At 34.7% G+C, this 23,111-nt stretch overlaps 1 protein-coding gene and 1 pseudogene across 1 annotated transcript; one reads left to right on the top strand and one right to left on the bottom strand.

Annotated features, from left to right (window-relative positions):
• On the top strand, window positions 6,124-12,870 carry LOC18776066 (annotated as a pseudogene).
• Window positions 13,362-17,121, bottom strand: LOC18777116 (ribose-phosphate pyrophosphokinase 1). The gene is made up of 8 exons (XM_020564885.1): window positions 16,800-17,121; window positions 16,322-16,495; window positions 15,657-15,905; window positions 15,250-15,393; window positions 14,996-15,163; window positions 14,565-14,634; window positions 13,970-14,051; window positions 13,362-13,650 (listed from the first exon to the last, which is right to left on the bottom strand). Exons 1-8 carry the CDS (start codon window positions 16,950-16,952, stop codon window positions 13,470-13,472), a joined length of 1,221 nt encoding a protein of 406 aa, XP_020420474.1. The 5' UTR covers window positions 16,953-17,121; the 3' UTR covers window positions 13,362-13,469.

The raw sequence follows: 23,111 nt of genomic DNA, 5'->3' as shown, positions 1-23,111 counted from the left end.
GAAAATTTCGTTAGTAACACAATTATACAACAAATTACAATGAATAGGTAGAACCCGGTGAATTTCAAATTAACCATAGGAAAATTGCGAGATTCTCGGGATGCTTTTGAAAAAGTAGCTCCGTGAAATCCGTAAAGCAAGATCGGCTTTGAAAATAATACTTGAAAACCCCGAAAGTGCCGACAGGCATTATTAGAGGCCACGTGAAGTTTTGGACTTTGTGAAAGAAAAAGATAATATGGGGATTCGAGAAGATATTGGGGTCCTGAAAAACAGTAGCCATATTTCCTCCTATAGATATGGCCTTTGCAAAACTTGATTGGAGCAACTGCGTTTCAACTCAAATTTCTTCATTTTCTGAAACTTTAGTTTTCCTAAGACTTTCTTCGAAACCTTCTCAAAAATGGCTTCCTCTTCTTCATGCCCAAATTATTTCAATTTAAATGATGCTCCCACAACTACCAATGATGCCCAAGTTTGGCGTCCATCCTTTGTATCCCAAAATCGTCATCTCACAGTTAATGATTCTGTGATGATGAATGATGCTACTGCTGTCATAGTAGCTAGGAATTTCATTACTCCAATGGATGAAATGCTGTTAACAGGGAGGTCTGAGGAAGAGGCTATTGATGACTCAATGGCTTTTAGCATTCAGAGTGCTGCTTCTGTTTCTAACATGGCTGATCGTTTGCGTGCTAGAGCAAACGAGGTTGAGAAGCTGACAACTGAAAATTCGTCTCTTCAAAGAATGCTTCATGAGTCTCAACAGGAGGTTGAGAAACTTAAAGGAGAGAATAATTCCTTGTTGAAACTGGTGAGTTCGTACTCCGTTGATACACTGAGAAGGCTAGACATGCTGCAGGTCTCCAATGAAAGAATTTTGGGAGACCACGAGAAGCTCATGGCCAAGCTTAAGAGGCGCCGTACTCTTCCTTCAGAGGCTTCCAGAACATAATGTAATTTTATAGATTTTACAGGGTCTGCACCTTCATTGCAGGTGGAAAAAAATCTATCTGTTGTATGTTCCTATAATAATAATTGCGCACATTCTTAAACTTGCACCTGTGGTTTTTACGTCTTTTCAAAATGACGGTTTGGAACCTTGTGCCTTATAGGTTCAAATAACCACATTGTCTCTCCCAAATTGCATGGTAGCCCAGAACTTTTGGCCTGGGCACAAACTCAGAATTTATTTGCCCTTTTCAAATGGACATGAAATGTGAATTGAGTAAAAGCCATGATAATATCGCAATATAGTAGTGAAGAGCATTAACTACTATATACCCACAACTTCAAGTTTAGGATCTCTCATATATTTGGATCCATGGGCTTCCGGCCCAGATATAACCAAATATGTGGGGAGCCTCAATTCATTATTTGAGGTTTATATTGATATTATCTATTTCGCGGTGTATTCTAAACAACCGGAATTCACAAAATATATTTCTTCCTTGAGGTGTCGATTATAACAAAATCGAACTTTAAATTCATCATCTTCTTATGCTAAAGAAATATGTGGCATACCACAATTTGCAATAATACCTCAAGGGTTGTCCATTTAATTGTTGGAACTTCAGGTTCTCAACACTGTTAAATTTTGAACTTCAGGCCAAAGCCACATATTCTCATGGTATTGACATTTTTACAATTTTCTGTACATATTTCGGGACTTCAAGCCCTTACATAATTGTCCATATTTTGAGGAACTTCTGGCATCTCATTTAATTGTTCATTCATGAGTTTAAGGAACTGCAGGTTCCCTTTTGTATATAGTGACGGTTTACCCAAAATGGTTCATATTTATGCATACGTCACTATTCATGTAAATAGTACTATTCATCAAGTCATGAATACGTATCTATTCATCTGCCAGTACAGTTATCATCAATGTGTACGGCACTATGAAACTGCAGGTTCCCTTTTGTATATAGTGACGGTTTACCCAAAATGGTTCATATTTATGCATACGTCACTATTCATGTGAATAGTACTATTCATCAAGTCATGAATACGTATCTATTCATCTGCCAGTACAGTTATCATCAATGTGTACGGCACTATGAACCAATACGGTACTGTTACATCATTAAGGAACTCTAGGTCCTTATTTACATGTCAGGGATCAAGGACCCTTAATTTCGATCACATGTTTACAAATACAGTACCGGAGAGACTGCCAGCTCTCATATTAATATCATCATCAAGGATCTTCAAGTCCTGATGTAATTGTATGATGAGGATCAAGGAACTTCTGGTCCTGATCTGCATACTGTAAAAACTCATCATACAGCACAATTAATCCATAAAATAAATTGCTGGTAAATAAATTACTGGTATGGACGATAAACCCGCACCATACATTTAAATAAAAGTAAAGGCGTGGACGATAAACCCGCACCACCCTTTTAAATAAATGTAAATGTGCAGTAAATTAAATTCATAAATTAAATTGCTTGCTGTATGGACGTAAATCCCGCACCATACCTTAAATAAAATTAAAAGCTTGCTGTATGGACGTTAATCCCGCACCATACCTTAAATAAAATTAAATGTGCGGTAAAGTAAACGTGCTTGTATGGGCACTAATTCTGCTCCATACATTTAAATAAAAGCAAAGGCGTGGACGATAAACCCGCACCACCCTTTAAATAAATATTGCCGTATGGGTAATAAACCTACACCATACCATAAATAATACTTTAAGTAAAAGTAAATTTGCGATAAAGTAAACGTGCTTGTATGGGCACTAATTCTGCTCCATACATTTAAATAAAAGCAAAGGCGTGGGCGATAAACCTGCACCACCCTTTTAAATAAATACTGTCGTATGGGTAATAAACCTACACCATACAGTAAATAAAATAAATGTGGGAATAAAAACCACCACTGAACAAGATAAGGAAAGTGTTAGTATTAGTAACGGTCTCCCACTGATAATATGTTTAGTATTACCAAGGGTCCATTTTTATTAATGGTTAGTAATAGAAAAGCAGATAAATATAGTATATTATATTACCATCAACTTTTCATATATAATATATATATATATATTTTATACTGATATATTAGTGGAAAGCTAGATGCGTTGGCTTTTCTTCTTTACATCAACATAATGGTTAGTAGTATAAATAATAGTGCAGCACAAAAATTATACCTGAGAGCTTCTCGTGCTGATAACGTGTTACAAAATGACCTGGAATATGTGCGAATATTGAGCTGCACGTAAAGTAGATGAGACACAGTATTTAACGAGGTTCGGCTATGCCTACGTCCCCGGAGAGCAGCAATAGTAACTTTTCCACTATGTAAAATAATAGGGCTACAACTTTAGTGTTTACAATATGTGTGGCTCACTGAATTTTCTCTCTGCTCACTCACCCTATTTCTTCCTTCTCTTCCTCTTCTCTGCCTGACTCTCTTTCCTCTTTTCTTTCCTCCTTTCTCTTTCCTCTTCTCTTTCCTTCTTTCCTTTTCTTCTCTCTTTCCTCCTTTCCTTTTCTTCTCTCTTTCCTTCTTTCCTTTTCTTCTCTCCGTTTCCTTTTTTCTTTGTTTTCTTTCCTCTTCTTTTTTTCTTCCCTTCTCTTTCCGTTTCTCTTCTTATTTATAGGCTGAAATAATCACTATTCATCACTATTCACTATTCACCCGTGACAGACAAACTCTACCAAAAGTCTCCAAATGAATAGTAATGAATAGTTAGTGGGCTCCACATGTTTATTCTTTTACAACAATCTTCTTCTTTATCTCTCTATTTTCCCCAGCAACCGTCGCACACCAACCCCTCCTACTCCCCACTGCCATCTCCTATATCCCTCCACCATATAAACCGCCATACCTACATATCCAAATATGAAAACCTACCATCTAAATCACCATACCCATTATAGGTGGTTCACTGCTAAATGGAGGTATTTAAGATTGGGAAAGTTTTATGGCAGTGGTTCTTAGAAATGGTTAATGGAGACATTGAAATATTCAAGTTGGCCTAGATTGGTAAATACATGTTTTGGTATTTGGCCAGCAAAGAATTTTCTAGACAAGTCCAGGAATATCAAGTTCCCACATTCATATATTAATTTTCGCCAGATCTAAACACGTCGTTGATGGAAGCCGTGTTTTTAGGAGTAGACTAAGGGTTTGGGTTGATGGGTTGTGCTGGGAAATAGGGGGCAGGTTCAGAATAAGGGGCTAGGGAAGAAGGAGGTCGTGGCAGGGTGGGTGACTGTGGATGTCGGGGCTGGGCTTGGGAAAAGAGAGAGGAACAGAGAAAGAGTTGGGGGTGTCTTGAGAACTTGTGTGGTGGGAGAGTAGTAAGGGTTGGTTGTTGGGTGGGTGATGTTTGGTAGGGTTGGAGTGGTGGTGGTGGTAAGGGTGGCTTTGGGTTGGGTGGTCGTTGTAGTATGATAGTATGAAGCTAGGGGAAGAAGAGGGGATGATAGAGAGAGAGAGAGAGAGAGAGAGAGAGAGAGAGAGAGAGAGAGAGAGATGGAGACGAAGAGATACTTTTAATATTTATTTTTTTCCATTTTTGATTTATTTTTCTATTAACAAGTAATTACATTATTTAATTATTTTTTGTTAATATTTTAGTCTACTTAAGCAGAAAAAATGGGGCCTTTATTTGACACATCATCACTTGTGGTAAAAGACTAAACTAGTCATGCCACGTCATTAAAATTAACGATGTTATTAATGGAGATAATGGTAGGGGATAAACTAGAACACCAAACCTTGGTTAAGGAGGTTAAGTGGGCCATTTTAACTTTCGGATGATAAAGTGAGATTTGACGAAAGTTTCAGGGGGTACTACAATAAATAAGCCTAAAAGTAATAATCAGAGTATGAAAGTATCACTGAATATTAGGAGTAGAATCGTATTTGATCTTGTGGTTTTTACACTGACAGAACTTTCTCCCTCTAATAAAACTCTTCTAAGATATAACTCACACTCTCAAATTTCTCAATCTATTTTCTCTTTGGATCGGTGTATTTTACAACTAAATGAGCAAGCCTATTTATAGGTAAATTGGATGGCTTCCCATGAACTTCATTATCCAACATCATCATTAAGCTTTTGACTATTATTTTCTTCTTTTCTTTATGTAGTCTCCAACACTTTCTTTACAACACTCCCCCTTGAAGACCACATGTCCCTAGATTGGTTGCCTAATTAAAATCTTGCTTGGAAAAACCCAGTGGAAAAAATCTAAGTGAAGGAAAAAAAAAGTACAACTTTATTTGGGACATAAAGGTAATGTTAAATGCACTCATGTTGCCTCGTTAAAACCTTGCAAGGAAAACTCAATGGGAAAAACCCTAGGGACATGTGGTTTCTAAGGGGGAGTGTTGTAAAGAAAGTAGTGGAGTCCACATAAAGAAAAAGAAGAAAATAATAGTCAAAAGCTTAATGATGATGTTAGGTAATGAAGTCCGCGGGAAGCCATCCACTTTGCCTATAAATAGGCTTGCTCATTCAATTGTAGAACACACCGATCCAAAGAGAAAAATAGAGAAAGAAATTTGAGAGTGTGAGAGCTATATTTTAGAAGAGTTTCATCAGATGTACTCACAATATTCAGTGGTACTTTTCATACTCTAATTATTACTTTTATAACCACCTCACTTTTTTTGTTTTTAATAATGGGGATGTTTTTTAGTTTTTTTTGAGTTTGAGTTTTTAAAAATAGCAATGAGTTTTTATGGCTTTGGACTTAAAATCTATTTTTAATTTTATAAAATTGGATACCAAACAGACCATTAGTGTTTATATGTTTTCTTTCTCATACCAAATTAAATGCTAAGTAAAGCTACAAAACACAATGCCAAAGCAAATCATCAAAAACCACACATTAAAAATTAAATATCCATACATAAAATAAGAACCAAGTTTCCAAGTTCTTTTCCATGGAATACACCATTGGATGTGCTCTTAAGCCATCTCCAACCCATGAGGCTAAACCCAAAATATCTCAAATTCTCTCCTAACTCAAGAAAATAAAGGGGCCAAAATTTGGAAAAACCCAAACTTATGGCCAAATAACAATCCAACTATTGCCTAGACTTAAAAAAAAATTTCAATAGGACTCACTTCTTGTTGACATAGGCATGTGTAAGGGAATCAAAATGAGGCTCGCGCTGCAGTGGTTTTTGGCTACCGGATGCAGGTAGCATGCCAAGTGTCGCCTTGTAGTGATGTTGCCATTGAAATATAACAGCTTAGATTTAATCTAAATTATTGATTTAAGTTACTAAATAAAAAATAAAACGAAGTTTGAATTGTTGTCGTTGGATTCCAATAGTAACATCACTACAATGCGACACTTGGCACTCTATATGCGTTAAGCAGCCAACAACCACTGTATCGCAAGCCACATTTTAATTTCATTGCACATGCCTACATCAGCAGCAAATAGATTCCACTGAAATTTTTTACGTCCAGACAATAGATGGACTACCTTTTGACCCCAAGTTTGAATTTTCCCCAATTTTAGCCCCGTTATTTTCTTGGATTAATAGAGAATTTGGACTATAATTTGGTATATTTTGGGTTTGGCATCATGAGTTGAAGATGACCTTAGGCCTTCTCCAACCTGAGAGAGGCTAAACCCAAATTTTCCCCCTTCAAAAAGTAACTATTTGAGTTTTGACCGGACTCAAATCGTTTCTTCTCCCAAACCTCCAGACTTAAATTTTAAGTCCACAACTTTAAATAATTTTTTTTAGATAACTTTTCTTCATTCAATCTTTTTAAATAACTTCATAATTAATTTTTTGAACATTTTGACATAAAAAAATTAAAATTCCACACATATAATTTTATTCCAGAAGAAAACACACAACATAATATTATTTGAGAAATAGATAGGTATTTATAGAGTTTGGAGTGAGTTTTAGAATTGAATTTGATCTAGATTAATTAAAAAGTATTATTTTAACCGTTGGAATTTTTTTTTAATCGTGAAAATAGCTTTAGATTTAATGTAAATCATTGATTTAAGTTATATGTATATACCCCCAAAAAACAAAAACAAAAAAAAGCAACTTAGTCAAATGTTGTCATCCGATTCTAATAGGAACTACACAATTGAGCGACACGTGGCGGGGAGAAGAAGACAAAAGCAGCAGCAAATCTGGGACTTGAGCTCACATCAGAATCTCTTCACATGTTGTCTATTTTAGATGTAAGGAGACTCCACAAAAATTTTTGAGTCCAAACAATACTTAGACTGGTATTTGGACTCAAAACCTCTCCCAACCCAAGAAAATGAAGGGACCAAAATTTTGAAAAACTCAAATTTGGATCCAAATACCAATCCAATTATTGCCTGGACTCAAAAATTTTCGTAAAACCCACCTTTGAAAATATACCAAATGTGAGAAAAACTAACGTTAGCCCTACCGCCAAATTGCTGCTGCTTTTGTCTCCTTTTCCTAGGCAATGTGTCACACTCTTGTGTAGTTGCCGTTGGAATCCAACGACAACATTTGAAAAATTGCAGCCTTTTTTTTTATATACATATAACTTCCAACAGCAACATTTGAATATAGGCTGAAATAATCACTATTCACTATTCACCCGTAACAGACAAACTCTACCAAAGTCTCCAAATAAATAGTAATGAATAGTTCACCCGTGACAGACAAACTCTACCAAAGTCTCCAAATGAATAGTAATGAATAGTTAGTGGGCTTCACACCAAGACTTTTACAACACTCCCCTTGAATGCTCCCCCTGATTTTGCATGCTCCAACTTGATTGCTTGAGGAGTTGTCGCTTAGATTTTCCCACTGGGTTTTTCCAAGCAAGGTTTTAATGAGGCAACCAATCTAGGGACATGTGGTCTCCAAGGGGGAGTGTTGTAAAAGTCTTGATGTGGAGCCTACTAACTATTCATTACTATTCATTTGGAGACTTTGGTACAGTTTGTCTGTCACGGGTGAACTATTCATTTAGAGACTTTGATAGAGTTTGTCTGCCACGGGTGAATAGTGAATAGTGATTATTTCAGCCTATAAATAAGACCACCATCAGAGAAAAAAAAGAAGAAAAAGAAAAGAGAAGAGAAAGCAGAGAGAAATTCTCCTAGAGAGAAAATTCAGTGAGCCACATATGTTGTAAACACTAAAGTTGTAGCCATATCATTTTATAGTGAAAGGTTACTGCTGCTGCTCTCCGAGGACGTAGGCATAGCCGAACCTCGTTAAAAACTGTGTCTCATCTATTTTACGTGCAGCTCAATATCCGCATATATTCCATGTTATTTTATAACAATATATATATAAATTGCTGCCTTTTTTATTTATTATTTATATACACATAATTTAAATTAAGGATATAGATTAAATCTAAGGTATTTTAACGATAAAAAAAAAAGGCTAACAGATGAAATTTAAATCCAACGGTTAAAATAATATTTTAAATTAATCCAAATCAAATAGAATCCCAAAACTCACTTCAAACTCTATATTAACTCACCCACTTCTCAATTAATCCACCAAAAACATTTATGGAATTTCAATTTTATGTGTTTTTTTCACGCTGTGTGCTTTTTTTTATGTTGTGTGCTTACTTTTGAAATAAAATTAAATTTATGAAATTTCAATTTTTTTAAAGTCAAATTATTCAAAAAAATAAATGATGACCTTATTTAATAACATTAATGAAGAAAAGTTTCCCTAAAACAAAAAATTAAATTTAAACAATTCTTAAACATTTTAATAAAGTTGCGAACTCAAATTTGAGTACGCAAAGTTGAAAGAAAAAACAATTTGAATCCGAACAAAACTCAAATAGTCACTTTACTTTTTGAAAGGATAAAATTTGAGTTTAACCCCTCATGAGTTGGAGAAGGTCTTAAAGCTAATCTAATAACCCAATGGAGATCCATATTTGAAGATGACCAATTTTTCATATTTGAAAGATTTCTATCACTAAAAATAACACTTTGCATCATATTTGAAGATAAAGAACCGAGTTTCTTATATGAATATTATTACACCTAATGATTCCTCCACGTAATCTAGTTTATCTTTGATTTGTTGTTTACCGTATAGCAGAATGCAATTATGAATTTCTTTTACCTGACCAAAGTTGATATGAAAAGACAACTAGATTTGCTCACCCAATAAAAAGACGGACTTACCTACAAGACCATCCCCAATCCCCAAAAAATTGAGCCACAACCCCTCATCTCCACAATTCCTAAAAATATATATATAAATGCCTTAATAATGGATTGTGGAACCTACACACAAACCACTCGAGCCCAAAAATGCTATTCTGTTGTGTGGATCTAAATTTTGTGATGCTATTCGTATACATGGGGTGGCAAAGTTTCATTATTATCGTCCAATTTACATATTCAAGACTAATTTCTAGTTCAAATGAGATTAAGTCACTCTTCATTGTAAAGGGTTTTTAGATCATTTGACCTTGAAATAAAGATGAAAGTCTTCTTTATTAATTTTAAAACCAAGTGAATTCCAAAATATCAGACTAATTAACAATGTAACTTGTCTTAACAAAGAGATGGGACAAACAATGTCTTGCTTCCAACCTCAACAATTTAGAGAGACAACAATTTGTTGTGGCAAGACAAATCTGAGATGCCTTCCTATTTGACCTTTCACTTAGAAAGACAATCTAGCAAGACAACCAAAATTAGCACACCCCACCATTGTCACATTCCAAGCAGTGAGATTAAAAGCAAGGCAATATCTCACCTCTTATTGGCAAGTATACACTGTTAAAAAGTGAGGTAATTTGGGTCACTCAATTTTTATAATATTAGCATATCTTTGTAGGCTTTTACCAAACAATAAAATTCTTTTTAAAAGAAGAACCCAAAAAAAAAAAAAAAAAAAAAAAAAGAACAAGGGCATCAGTTCTCCAAGGTGATAGATAAAACATCAATGAATGTTTCAGATGCAAATTACCCATTAATATCAATGAGGATCATCAACTGCCCAAACAAATAAAAACATCAAATAATCCAGAATTATCAAGAATTTAGCACACGATCCAATTCAAAACAGTGTGTGTGAGAGTGAATGAAATTAGAAGTGAGAAAGCGATCAGAACCTGTCGGGATTCACAGTAACATCACACTGTTACAGTCAGTGGATTGACAGACATGAATTTCTATCGTCACCTCGCTTTCTTCTGTTCACAACAATTTTTTTTGGCTAAAACATGAAAATTACAACAACAAAAGAGAGAACATAGAAAAGGCTGGGAGAAGGAGACAGCTCAGAACTTCTTAGAGGTTTGTGACCGTCATAGAAGGTGCTCAAGAGCTCCGACTCTGGACACAAGGAGTTTCATCAAAGCTATCAATTACAGTGGATTTTGATACAAAACACAGAAAGACTCATAGGGGAGGGAGTGGAGGCTGCTTCTGTAGCAAGAGGTGAGAGGGGCTTGGAGTTGAGAGGAGGTGGATGCAGAAGAGGCAATTTATAGGCACTACGAGAGAAACCCTAGTTTCTTATTGAATATGGGCTGAAACGTCGGCTGGACTGGATAGGGTAACCAGGATGAAAGTGAAATGTTTTGTATGGGCTTTGAAAACGGGCTCCTGCTGCATCACGAATATTTATGATATTTTGGAGCAATAATGGCTGAATTTGTGACCTATTTTGGTCATTAAATTACAAAAATGGTTATTGTAGTTCCTCAACTTTTACTTTTTTTTCAGTGACGATGAATACTTGTCCAAAGAAATAAGTATTGCCGATATCAGGATTATGTTCTTGGATTGTTCATTTTAAACTGTTTAAATGTTATCTAATTATATTTTTGATGTTTTCTCTTACGGATTTGCACTAACATGTGATAACACAGATAAATCATCCTACGCTTTCGTTATTGACATGTTATGGACTTGCTACAAGTTGTGACCTAATAATAATTTTATTGATTCACCTTTTTACACTATTGGTTCTTCATTGGCTAGTGAGAGTGTTGATCTGTATGCAAAAGTGATGGAAGAACTAGATCAAGTTGTGACAAGAATGGTATTTGAAAACTATGGCATAGAGAAGTACCATGACGATCACACTCAATCGACTGTTTCCAATCTTCGATTTACAAAATATAAAGACAAGACTAATACCACCATACTGCATCAAAATCATGTCAAGGGTCTGTAGATAAACACAAAGGATAATGAGTGGATAGGTTTTGATCCTTTGCCTTCATCCTGCCTGTTCCTAGCTGGTGATGGATTTCAGGTATGTCACACCATTTCATTGATCTTGCTTTTTCATGGATATACATATACATGATACATACATACATATCATATATATGTTCATCAGTACTATATAACCAATTCTTTCATAACAGCCCGACAACAAACTCAGCTATCTCATGTTTACTTACATGGAAGGGGTATTGGAATTATTCTCATTCCGGACTTCCCCTTTACTAATATATGAGTATGGAAATTATTCCACTACCTCCCTTGCTTTTACTAATATATGAGTATGGAAACCAGTCAAATTCGTGAATTCTCAAGCGTTTATTAACACATTAAAATTTGTAAGTCAATGCTTTAAAAACGAGAAATTAAGTTTTAGGTGGGGAGTAGTTGATTTCATACTCATTTCTTCTCTCTCATGTTCATAACTTTCCCCATTCCAAATAAGTAAATATGTAAATGAGGTTTTATATTTATAAACTCATATCGTTATGACCGGATGAGACAGAGTGAGACAAATTAAGCTTTAGGAGTAAAGTGAAGCATCAAGTGTAGTTAAAGGAGGGGAGTGAAACATGAGCCTAACTTAAACTTAAACTTTTGGTAGTTTGATATTTCAATCAATACATACTGGCAAGAATTTTTCAGTGATCAACTATCTATGCTGTATATTACAAGATGAATAAAGATATCAGATAGGATGTCTGCATTCTTTGGTTGGCCTAGGTTTGGAGCAATGGCAGAATAAGCTCTTGTAAACATAGAGCGACTTTGAAGGAAAATGAGGTCAGATACTCGTTGGGGCTATTTTCTTTCCAGGAAGGGGTGATACAAACACCTAGGGGTGGCATTTTAGACCGAAAAATTACAAAAATCAACTGACAATTTACTGCAATGGAACCGCAATCGTGGGAAACAGAACAGCATTTGCGGTTGTGGTTGCGGTATTTGATTTTCAAAACTTGTGGTTACCGCAAACCGCGACTATTTTTTTTTATTTAAAAAAATTGCATTTTGTAGATAGCATTGGTGCTCAAATAACACAACGGGATCCTTCAAATCCACTCACCACCACCAACACTTGAGTTTGTAACATTGGTGCATTGCATTTTCCTTTTAGTTTGTAATTTTAATTAACTTTGAATTGGATTTTTCCTTTTGGTTGTTACTTTAATTCATTTTGCATTGCATTTTCCTTTTGATTTGTAACTTTAAAGGATTTGGAATTGGAATGATTGAGAAGTTGAGGAGGTTGTGAATTTATATATGCTTGAGAAGTTGAGGTTGTGAATTTATATTTTTGAGTTAAAGAATGCTTGAACTCAAAAGGCTTCAAAAGAAGCATCAAAATTATGCCTAAAAATGTGGAAGATTGGATTTTTATGACACAAAAAGAACTTGCGGTTTTAAACCGCTAATTTACGGTAACCGACTTTTTTTGCGATTTCAAAAATCACAATACAGCAAATAGTCGGTCGGTTTGCGGTTTGGGCAAAAATTCACGGTTACCGAACCGCAACCGTCCCTACAAATACCCAACGAGCTTATCAACAAGGACCACCCAATCCAATATAAGCCAGTGCACTTCTTGGAATATGTTCAATATTATCAAGCAAATTACTCCACCATTGGAACTGATTATTCCGTCGAGGACTATTGCGGGGTTTGATTTTCTTTTTTAAGGGGTCAAAGAATCCAAGCTAGCTCATCCCTCTTTCTGTTGCAGTGTACTTTATGTTTTTGGTCGTGTTTGTGTTTGTGTTTGTTTTTCTTAGCAAATGTGTTGTGTTGTGTTGTGTTTGTTTGTTCTTTCAGTATAAGTTTATGTAAGGTTTTGTTTCTTATTTGAGATATCAATTTGTGGGCGAACTGTAAGAGCATCTCCAAGGGAATAGGCACCCAAGTAGGTAACCTGGTGAAGTGGTTGAGTTGGCATGACCAAATCAAGTTGGAGGTCCCATACCATACATTTTATGTTCCCTGTTATGTAACCCAGTTTTGGGGTGTTACGATAAATCTGGAATTTTACATCAAACCTAACTTGTAGAACTTCCACAATCTTTCTCTAATGCCATAAGCTCATTGAACAAGGTTTTTTTTTTCTTCTATAAAAAAAAAGATAAATATATTTTATATATATTTCAAAAGAAAGCACAAAAATGATCTATAGAGAACCAATAAAAATTGAAGATTGGATGGGGAAATCAATGTGCTATGATATAGATTTTGAAGGAAGCGATTGGCATTGCCTATCATCCTTATCTGGTTTCACTGAAATATGCTACTCACAGAAGTATCATCATGAACACGCCAAATAGTTTCACCCAACAGGTTTGCAACTGAAAGCACAGTCAACTGGGGAAAGTAATTCTTCTCCGCAACAGGAATTGTGTTCGTTACAATCACCTCTTGAAACAGGCCATTTGACAACCTTTCAATTGCAGGAGGGCTGTGAAGAAAAAGCAACAAGAGTCAAAAAAAAGGAAACAGAAAATAAGTCAAAAGATTTGAAGTTCTAGCAGTTCTTGTTTGCAGAAGATCTTGTGCATCTAGAGTTGGAACTTTGATCAGTAACAGGCAGCTTAGACTTACAAGAAATTTATCAACTTAGAAAGGGAAACATAAAAATAGTCAAAATATTTGAAGTTCTAGCAGTCAAACTAAAAGATGAAGGTTATCTCTGGATAGAAGTAAAAACAGCAAAGAGCCATGACATGCATCTACTCAAATAAACGAAGAAGATGAAACGCTTCAAAGGAAGTTGATACCTAAACACAGCATGAGTACAGCATGCATAGACTTCCCTTGCCCCTTCTTGATGCAATAGAGCTGCACCTTTTGAAATTGTCCCTACAACATGCAACTCATTTAGAAAAGGAATTGAAAACTGCCAGCAATATGATATATCACATGCGAGCTGGTTCAAGAGAGGTAAGCACACGTCAATCTGACCACGAGAATAATCTCAGGGAAATCATATCACATATCAGCTGCAACATTTAAATCTAACTGGAGACATGGATGGACAGGAGAAGTTCACATATGCATGGTCATTCCCCCAAAAGAATCACACAAAAACTTCAAAAATGGACCATAAATGTTAGCTGGTATAAAAAGGTAATGACAAAAGAGGATTAAAGGCTTTAGCCATTGAAATTTATTTAACCTAAACAAGGACAGTAATGAATCATATATAAAAAGCATAAGTTCAATTTGACTTTTTATATCCTTTTATTTGGTTATTTATTTAAATTCAATTTTCTTTGTCTTTTTCTTCCTCTATATTTCATTTTTATTTGTTTGAAATTTATGTGCAAGGACAAATATGCGATGTGAAATTGACATCAAGATCACTTGACTCACCAGCAGTGTCGATCATATCATCCACCATAACTGCAACTTTTCCTTTTACATCGCCAATCAAGTTCATCACCTACACAGGTGAAAAATTAGAGATGCAACAATTCCTTGCTCACTGGCAGTTTATTGGTTAGTTACAGTAATGAGCTACAACATTGACAGCCGTGCCATTATGCACCTGTATATTGTCCTAACATTTTGTAATGTCCCAAAAAAACTAGTTTTAAGAGGATAAATAAAAACTTAGAACGATGACAGAGACATGGGACACATGACGTGATTTATGACCAAAAAAATTCATGTCAGTTGATGGGATTTAAACATTTCAGCCAGAATGACCACAGTTTATTATATCCCTTCATCAAGTATAATGTTGCATATGAAGCATTATAAGACATACAAAGATTAAAGCAGGCCGTTGCTGCAGAAATTACCTCAGCAATATTGTGTCCTTGACGTCTTTTGTCAACAATGGCTAAAGGTGCATCAGATAATTTTTTTGCAAAAGCACGTGCTCTTGCAACTCCCCCAACATCAGGGGACACCACTACCAAATCATCAGAACAAATTGTCTTGCTGGCAAGATAATCAAGGATCACATGCTAAATTGCACATGAGAAATATCGTGAGTTTTAGAGAACACAAAGCTTTTACAAGTCAAGAATATAAAATCAGTGCGCTGATTCACCTCGCAATATACATGATCTACTGGTATATCAAAGTAACCTATTGACTGCCCAGAGTGAATGTCACAAGCAAGAACACGATCTGCACCTGCTACAGTGATGAGGTTTGCAGCCAGCTTGGCTGCAATGGACTCACGCCCTTGAGTCTGGAGGAAAAAACAAAGAACACATATTCCAGTTCAAATGCCAAAAACGATGTGCTTCAATTAAAATAAAAGTAATAACTATAAAGATGTTGAACTCGTAACAAACTTAATGGTATGCCCTCCCGCTCCCATTGACAAAGTATGAATGAAACCACCCAGAATGCCATATTTCCTTAGTTTTGTTTGTAATCTTTGATCTCCAGGTACTTTCTACTGATAAAATCCTAGAAAAGTTAACCTAAAACACTATGAAATAAACTTGCCTTTCTATCAGCTCTGGAATATCCGAAATATGGAATTACTGCAGTAATATTTTTAGCCGATGCCCTCCGACAAGCATCAATTACTATCTGTAGCTCCATGAAGTTCTCATTCACAGGAGGGCAAGTTGGCTGCAGTAAGAATACATCACATCCTCTAACACTCTCTCCCAATTGGACGTAAACTTCACCATCTGCAAAGCGCTTTATGTTGATCTTCCCAAGCTCCAATCCCATGTACCAAGCAATTTCCTAACCATAATTTACTGATAGTTAGCAATCACAAGCACAAAGCCCCAAGAACTATAAGCGATTTATTGTGTTGAAGAGACAAATATATAGGAAAGATGGTTAAGAAGTTTCTTAAGTAATAAACAATTAGTAAACAGCTAAAAATATACAACTAAAAGCATCCAACATTTTTCACACAGCTTCAAAAACTGAAGACGAAATGCATGTGACAACCATATGTTTAAATATATATATATATATATATATATATATAAAGGGAGATTGTCACATGTCAGCCAATCTAACAAGTAAATCATCAGTATTAAAAGGCAAAACATGCTCTACCAGTTACTGTTAATGTCAAGGAAATGTGAAATTGCCCTTTGAAAGGTGATGTCTAACATATATACACTAAATCAAAAGCGGATTCTGATTACCTGCGAGAGAGCAGGATTTGCTGTGCCAGAAAACAGTTTGATCCTAGGACTACTTCTGTTAACTGACTTCTCCAAGCGTGCTGATTCCAAGAACTTGGGCAGCGTCCGTTCGTTAACAATAGGAATGATTGGCTTCCCATTTCCGTATTTAATTGGCTCAGCCATATCACATTTCTACAACAATAATGTGAATACACAAATCAGCAAAACTTTATTTAGCTGCACCCAAATACCTCCAACAAAATTTCACCCAACATGCCAAAACTATTAAAAGTTGAACAAAATTTACGTTGGAAATTGTCAAAACCAACCCCTTTCTTTTTCTCTTTCTGGAATTTTATGTTTTTACAAGGCCATTTAAAGCTCCAGCCTCAAAGGAAACTGCTTTTTGTTTCAATTTTGAAAGCTGAAACAACATTGAAAAATTTCGATTTCAAACTACAGAACATAAAATGCAAATGTGTGTCGGTACACTTACGACGCTATTAGGAGCGTAGATTCGAGAGCCGGAGTCGTTGGGGAGCAGAGTTTTATGGCTGACAGAGCAGCGAGAGAAGAGAGACGAAAAAGACGACGCCATTGACGACGACGACGAAGAAGACGTGGGCATAATGAGTGGTGAGGCCGCCATACCTTTACTAGTATAAAAATTAGGGTTAGGGTTAGGGTTAGGGTTTTGGACAGATAAGAGGGAGATTGCCTTTGTGTGCTTTGGCGGAAGCTCTGGGAGAGCAGTGTGGCTCTTTATCTATGGCGGGGGTCTCTGTTTTTTCCACGGCATTTGCATTTTCGTATTTTCTTTTAAAATTATAAAAAGGGTGGTGGTGGCGGAGGTGGTTGGTCTAATACGACACCGTTCGCGTGATGCACGTTACTTAAGGAAGTGGGGCCAGTCAAATCCAAGCGAACCAATTCATCACGTCCCAATTCCTTGTACTTACTACCTTTTTGTTTTTTTTCCTTCTCATTCACTTTCTTCTGTTTTTGGTTGAAAGGGGAGGAGGTTTTGGATTGATGGGCTCGAAATTTGGTGCCAGTTTCCATTCTTATGGTCAACTAAAATTGGAATCTTATTAGGCAAAAGCTAAAGTTGGAATCTTTGAATGCTTTTTTGATTTTATATTCCCTATTTATCTTCTTTGACAAAGAATGGTTCTATTTGTATGGTTGATGAAAATCATTCCAAAAATATGGAAAGTAAAATCACCTTGCAAGTTTTATTTATTTATTTATCATTTTAAGACGAATTATACAAGAACATTGAAATTTCAAAAGACCAATCAATAATTAGTATTCAGTTTCGAAAAACTTTAGACCATACATAAATGAGAGATAATGCATTTAATAGTTAGATTTGTAATAATTTCTATAACCCAACAATTCTTTGAAGTGATTCCATCTTTGAAATATATTGTCCCTCCACTTTAAGTCTCACATAAATATTTTTGCTTTACCACTTTAATCCAATCTGTATTATTACCACTCTTTCAACATTTGACACGTGTTTATGGGTCTAATCATAGTTAACTCTTAATTTTGTATTTGTGAAACTATGGTTATGCTCATGGATACGTGTCAAGTATTGAGAATGATAACAATGGTACTTCTTAGGTTAAAGTAGTGAGAAAAAATGCAATCGATAACTTGACTTGTTTAAGAGAAGTTCTTGCTCAAAATACTTATATTGGATACAAGTGAGAAACAATGCACTTAATCATTGTATTTGGCACAATTGTTGACGTGTGATTAAAAAAAAAAAAAAAGTTGGTATAATAGTTGGTAGTACTCGTTACACAAACCGCTTACCATCCATTTTAGGAAGGAAATGAAGAAAAATGGATTCCAAAAGTAGTAATTTCAAACTCATTAAGTGTACTACATCTAATTATTTCAAATACATTCAAACTAATTTTTTTTAGTTTTTTTTAGCAAATTTAGCTTTATTGTCAAATCCAAATCTTTTCTTTTAATTATCTCCATCTAAATGAAGAGCATCTCCAAGGGAGTAGGTAAAAGAGTAGACAAAGCCTGTTTATCCAGCCACATAAGCATTTTCATCCATTCAAGTAGGTAAATTACATATTCCCACAAAGTAGGCAATGTTGCTTACTTAAAAGTCAATAGGTATATTGGATCTCACCTATTTTTTGTGGTAAAATATGATATTTAATGATAAAAAATAGTCATATTAACCATTTGTTGAGACCCATACAACTATATCTTGGTGGATTGTCTCGTTTCTTAGAGTGAATAATTTTTTTTAATGAGGTACATGTATAGGCAACATGTCATGTAGATTGATAATGTAAAATTTTTCCTACTTTCTTTTGCATAATCCCTTGGAGATGTTTAGGGTTTTTTTTTTTTTTTTTTGGTGTGTATGTACAAGTGACATTACAGGGGAGGAAATTGAACCTAGGACCAGATGTGGAGCTAGAATTTATAATTTGGGGGAGTCAAAACTTCAAGCTCTAATGGGAAAAATATTTTAATGTTCAAAGAACATAACAAGACATAGATTTTTTTAGGAACTTTCCTATTGAAGGGGGTGATAGTATACTGAATTCACACACATACTACATGGATGCTAAAACTCGAACCCATAACCTTTTCTGGGGGCAGCAATTGCTCCAAATCACTACACTTATGAGCCCCTTGCTAACAAGGCATAGATTTTAAAACACCAAGAATGATAAAAGGAACAAAAGTTAGTTTATTAACCACAACAAAGAAGAAAAAAGTGCAAAATTCAAGAGTTGCATGCATATTTGGGGGGGCCATAAGGGTAAAATCAAAATTTTCTCTAATATATACACATAGCATAACATAAAAATATTAAATTGTATGGAGAAATTGTTTTCAGGCCAGAGCAATGTTAGACCTAGACATGACTTCGTATTAAGGGCGGAGCCACTAAGTGACCGAAGTGGTTTTCGGGCAAGAGCCATGTTATATAAAGTCATGTCTAGGCCTAACATGGCTCTTGTCCGAAAACAATTTCTCCATACAATATATATATATACACATGTATCAGGGAGCTTCAGTTGAGGGATCTTTCAAATAAGCTTATTTGAAAGACACCCTTATAGGGACTCCGTATTGTATTTCACTAATCCAAACCGTCTATTTTGTAAATATTCATTCAAAGATTATCTCTACAAAAAATCACTTGAATCCGATATCATTTGACCACTTAATTGAATTATTGAAATTTTAGTACTTTATTGAAACACCGTGTTCATTGATTTTGTAGGACACAATTGGATATCAAAACAGTTTTCGATTTGTCTCATTTTTTGGGAGGATGATCTATGAATGTAGACTTAAAAAATAGATGGTCTGGATAAATAAAAACAAATTCATAGGGAACCCTAAAGGGTGTCCCACAAATAATCCTCAATAGAAGGGGACTGATTTATATATATATCAAAACATAAAACTATATATTAATATCTATATTTATGATACTTTTAATATTTCAAGAGTCTTATTTTAATGCCTACCTTTTTTTTTCTTTTATTTATTAATTTATTTATTTATTTATTGTTGACTTTTGAGTACTACCGACTGGGGAGGGGGGGTGGGAGGAGTTTACACAAAGAGTCATTGGATACATGGGGGTTTCGAACTTATGCATGGGTGGAGGTGGAAGACCTCAACTCCCCATTGGCCTTTTTTTTTTTAAAAGATAAATTTCCCAAAAATTTATTATACCTACTACTACTATTATTATTATTATTTATTATTTTCAAATCCTTAAAAGCTAGTCTTGTTCACCTATTTACAAAATTTCTTATGGCGAAGATTCATTGCTCTTAGCCATGTTTGCAACTTTTGCTTATTCTCTTATTCTCCAAATAATATATTATCAAGTTTCAATTGAATTAACTCTTTTAATTAAGCTTTGTTAAACTTTCTATTTTTTTAAAATTGATTTATCTTCACATGTATTTGTTTGGATTTGTGAAATTATGATTTATTCTCTCTGTTGAGTTTATTGGGTCTTCTAATTTATATGTAGATTGTCAAAGAAAACAAATTGTAATTTTTTTATTATATATGTAATATATATGATGTTTTGGTCCTCTTAGTTACTTTGGCACGTAATTTTTCTTCTCATACATAGGGTTTCCTTGTTGTACTAAGGTTTTGACTATGGTTTGTTTTTTATTTCTTGTTTTTCTTTTGGGCCTTTCCACGTTGCCTATTTGTTTTTGACTGTCTTTGTTCTTGGATCTCCCACATCTTATACTTTTCTCATTTCCACTGGCTTTCACCTTGTGGACGCTTTCCCACATTTCATTGAGACATGTGGTTGGTCAAGTCCCGGCCCTGACTAGAGGCAATCAGTGCGATTGTCTTGGGCCCATTATTCAAGGGGGGCCTCAAATTTTTTATTATAATAAGTGTTATATTATATTATTATAAATTGATTTAATATTTTTTCATAATTTTTAGGAATATGATATTGAGATGAATTTGAAATTTTGGAACAAAGGATCTATGACGAAAGTTTTAAAAGAAATTCTTTGATATTGGCTTGACTTGCATTCTTGAAATTCTTTGACTCACTGGTATGATATCTATAATTGGATATTTGTTTTCATTATTTAGGAATATGGAAGACATTGCTCAAAGTCTATAAATATTTTCGAATAAATACTTTCTCAAAAAAACCAATGCTGAGTTGATAAAACAAGAAGTATACTAGTATTAGTGATTAATGTGTGTAGGGCACAATTTAGATTTTTGCCCTGGGCCTTTGAAAACTCAGGACCGGCCCTGGTCGCTTGATCATAGTACTTGGAATGGAACAAGCTTCTTGCTTCACAACACTATTTTCGTTTATGACGATGTATATATCAATCAAGAAATGGAACAAAAGATGATTTTATGATTTACTTCCCCTTTTATATTTATTTAAAGCTGAAGGATTTACAAGAAAAATCGTATTTATGCTTATATGATGCTTTCTGATCCTGTGTATGTTGGCCTAGTTTAACACATCCACAAGCAGAAGTGACAAAGCAATTTTTCATGTGCTACTCTGCATATTCTCATGTGTTACCTGCAATTAAAGTGTCAAGCACAAGCTAGTCTACATATTTTCATTTCTTATTTGCATACATTGGTATGGATGCATTCATCTGAAGTGTATGTTGTAGAGCATTAATATAGATTAAGAAGACATCTCAATATTGAAATAGAAGAAAGAGAAAACTATATCCTATATTTTGATGTTTACACTATGGAATTTTAATGTTATTTAGTTCATATTTTTAACATGGTTATAATTAGAAAATTAAACCAAGTTTGGAACTACTAGAAAACAGACTTATAAGCCAGAGATTACCTAGAACCTATAATCATATTGGTTACAGCCAACTCGTGATCAAAGGGTGTTGGCCACAAATTGGCCACAGAACATAAAATTGTGGTAGTTGCTGGAGTTGCTATTGAATTTTGGCCACGACAAAAGGTGTTTGTGGCCTATAAGTGCTAGATCCCACCATGCCTTTTTCACCCTTACAAAAGTATGCATCTATATATTAATATTTTCCAAATCCCCACAATCATTACCAAAATGATGAAGATAACTAGTAACATTCTTTTGGGCAATCCATTGCTATAAAACCGTGGCCAACTAATAGCACTTTTTTGTTGTTGTAATAAATGGATACTATCCTTTTGGCACATGCGTTATTTTTAGAATTAAGAAAATATAATATGGGTAGTTATGTTCCATAAAAGTAGGACATATTATCTGATTTAGTTTTTAATTTTAATTTTTTAAAATATAAACAAATGTGAATTTATCATGTTATCGTCATTTAATTAATAATTTTAATTCTTAATGTTTGAATTAACTAAGGGCATTTTCTAGTATTTAGAATGTTTCACCATTCTCTGCCTTTTGCTTTATATACATAGATAATTCGATCCCGAGAATAAAATTCACATTCAAATTCACTATTTTGTTCCATACAGTACAACAACCGTGGCATGATTTTATAATATTTTTTCTTAATGTCAAGCTGAGCTATTAAAAATAATCTAGTATTAATACTACATTTTACTCATTTAATATCCAGTTAAATATAATTTTGTATAATCTCATTTTGGGCCAATGTAATATATTAATTTAATTAGTAAATTAATACAAATAATATAATACATAACACTCAATTTTTACGAAAAGAAATTGTATTAATTACAAAACAAATAGTGAGACATCATCATTATTCTTTACCATCATACATAATGTAAAATATATACAGTTGTTCCAAAATATGCCATCTCCAAACCTAGATACAAACCTTGTAAGTTCTTCCAAAATATACACAGCAAATGATATACAGTAAGCCTTACAACCCAAAACTAACATAGCAATGGTTTAGGCTGCAATATGCTACAACCCAATATCTAACAAACATCCATACTTGTTACCTGAGAGTGTTGGACATTGGCGTGGTTGCCCCCATTTTGTGGCCTAGCTGCTTCCTTCGAAGCATTGATGAATAAGGGCATGTCAACGCACTGAATGTCATCTATGTTTGCAGCTGCAAGAACATGATGCAATGGATTCAAGGGACTCTCATTTGTTCTTCTCTTGCGGCACATCAATTACTTCTTTCTTCATCCGTTCCATCTCTGCAGACTGCACATGCGTGTTTAGCAGAAAGACGTTGTTCTTCATGTGCAACCTTCAACGCTTGCAATTCATGATTGATGCCTTGTTGCTCAGTAATGATTTCAGGGACATCTGCCCATTTTAGCACCAATCCTATAC

This window comes from Prunus persica, chromosome G5, assembly GCF_000346465.2.
Source record: "Prunus persica cultivar Lovell chromosome G5, Prunus_persica_NCBIv2, whole genome shotgun sequence".
Taxonomy (NCBI): domain Eukaryota; kingdom Viridiplantae; phylum Streptophyta; class Magnoliopsida; order Rosales; family Rosaceae; genus Prunus; species Prunus persica.
The sequence above is the reverse complement of the archived record's forward strand: the minus strand, read 5'-3'. Positions and strand labels throughout refer to the sequence as shown.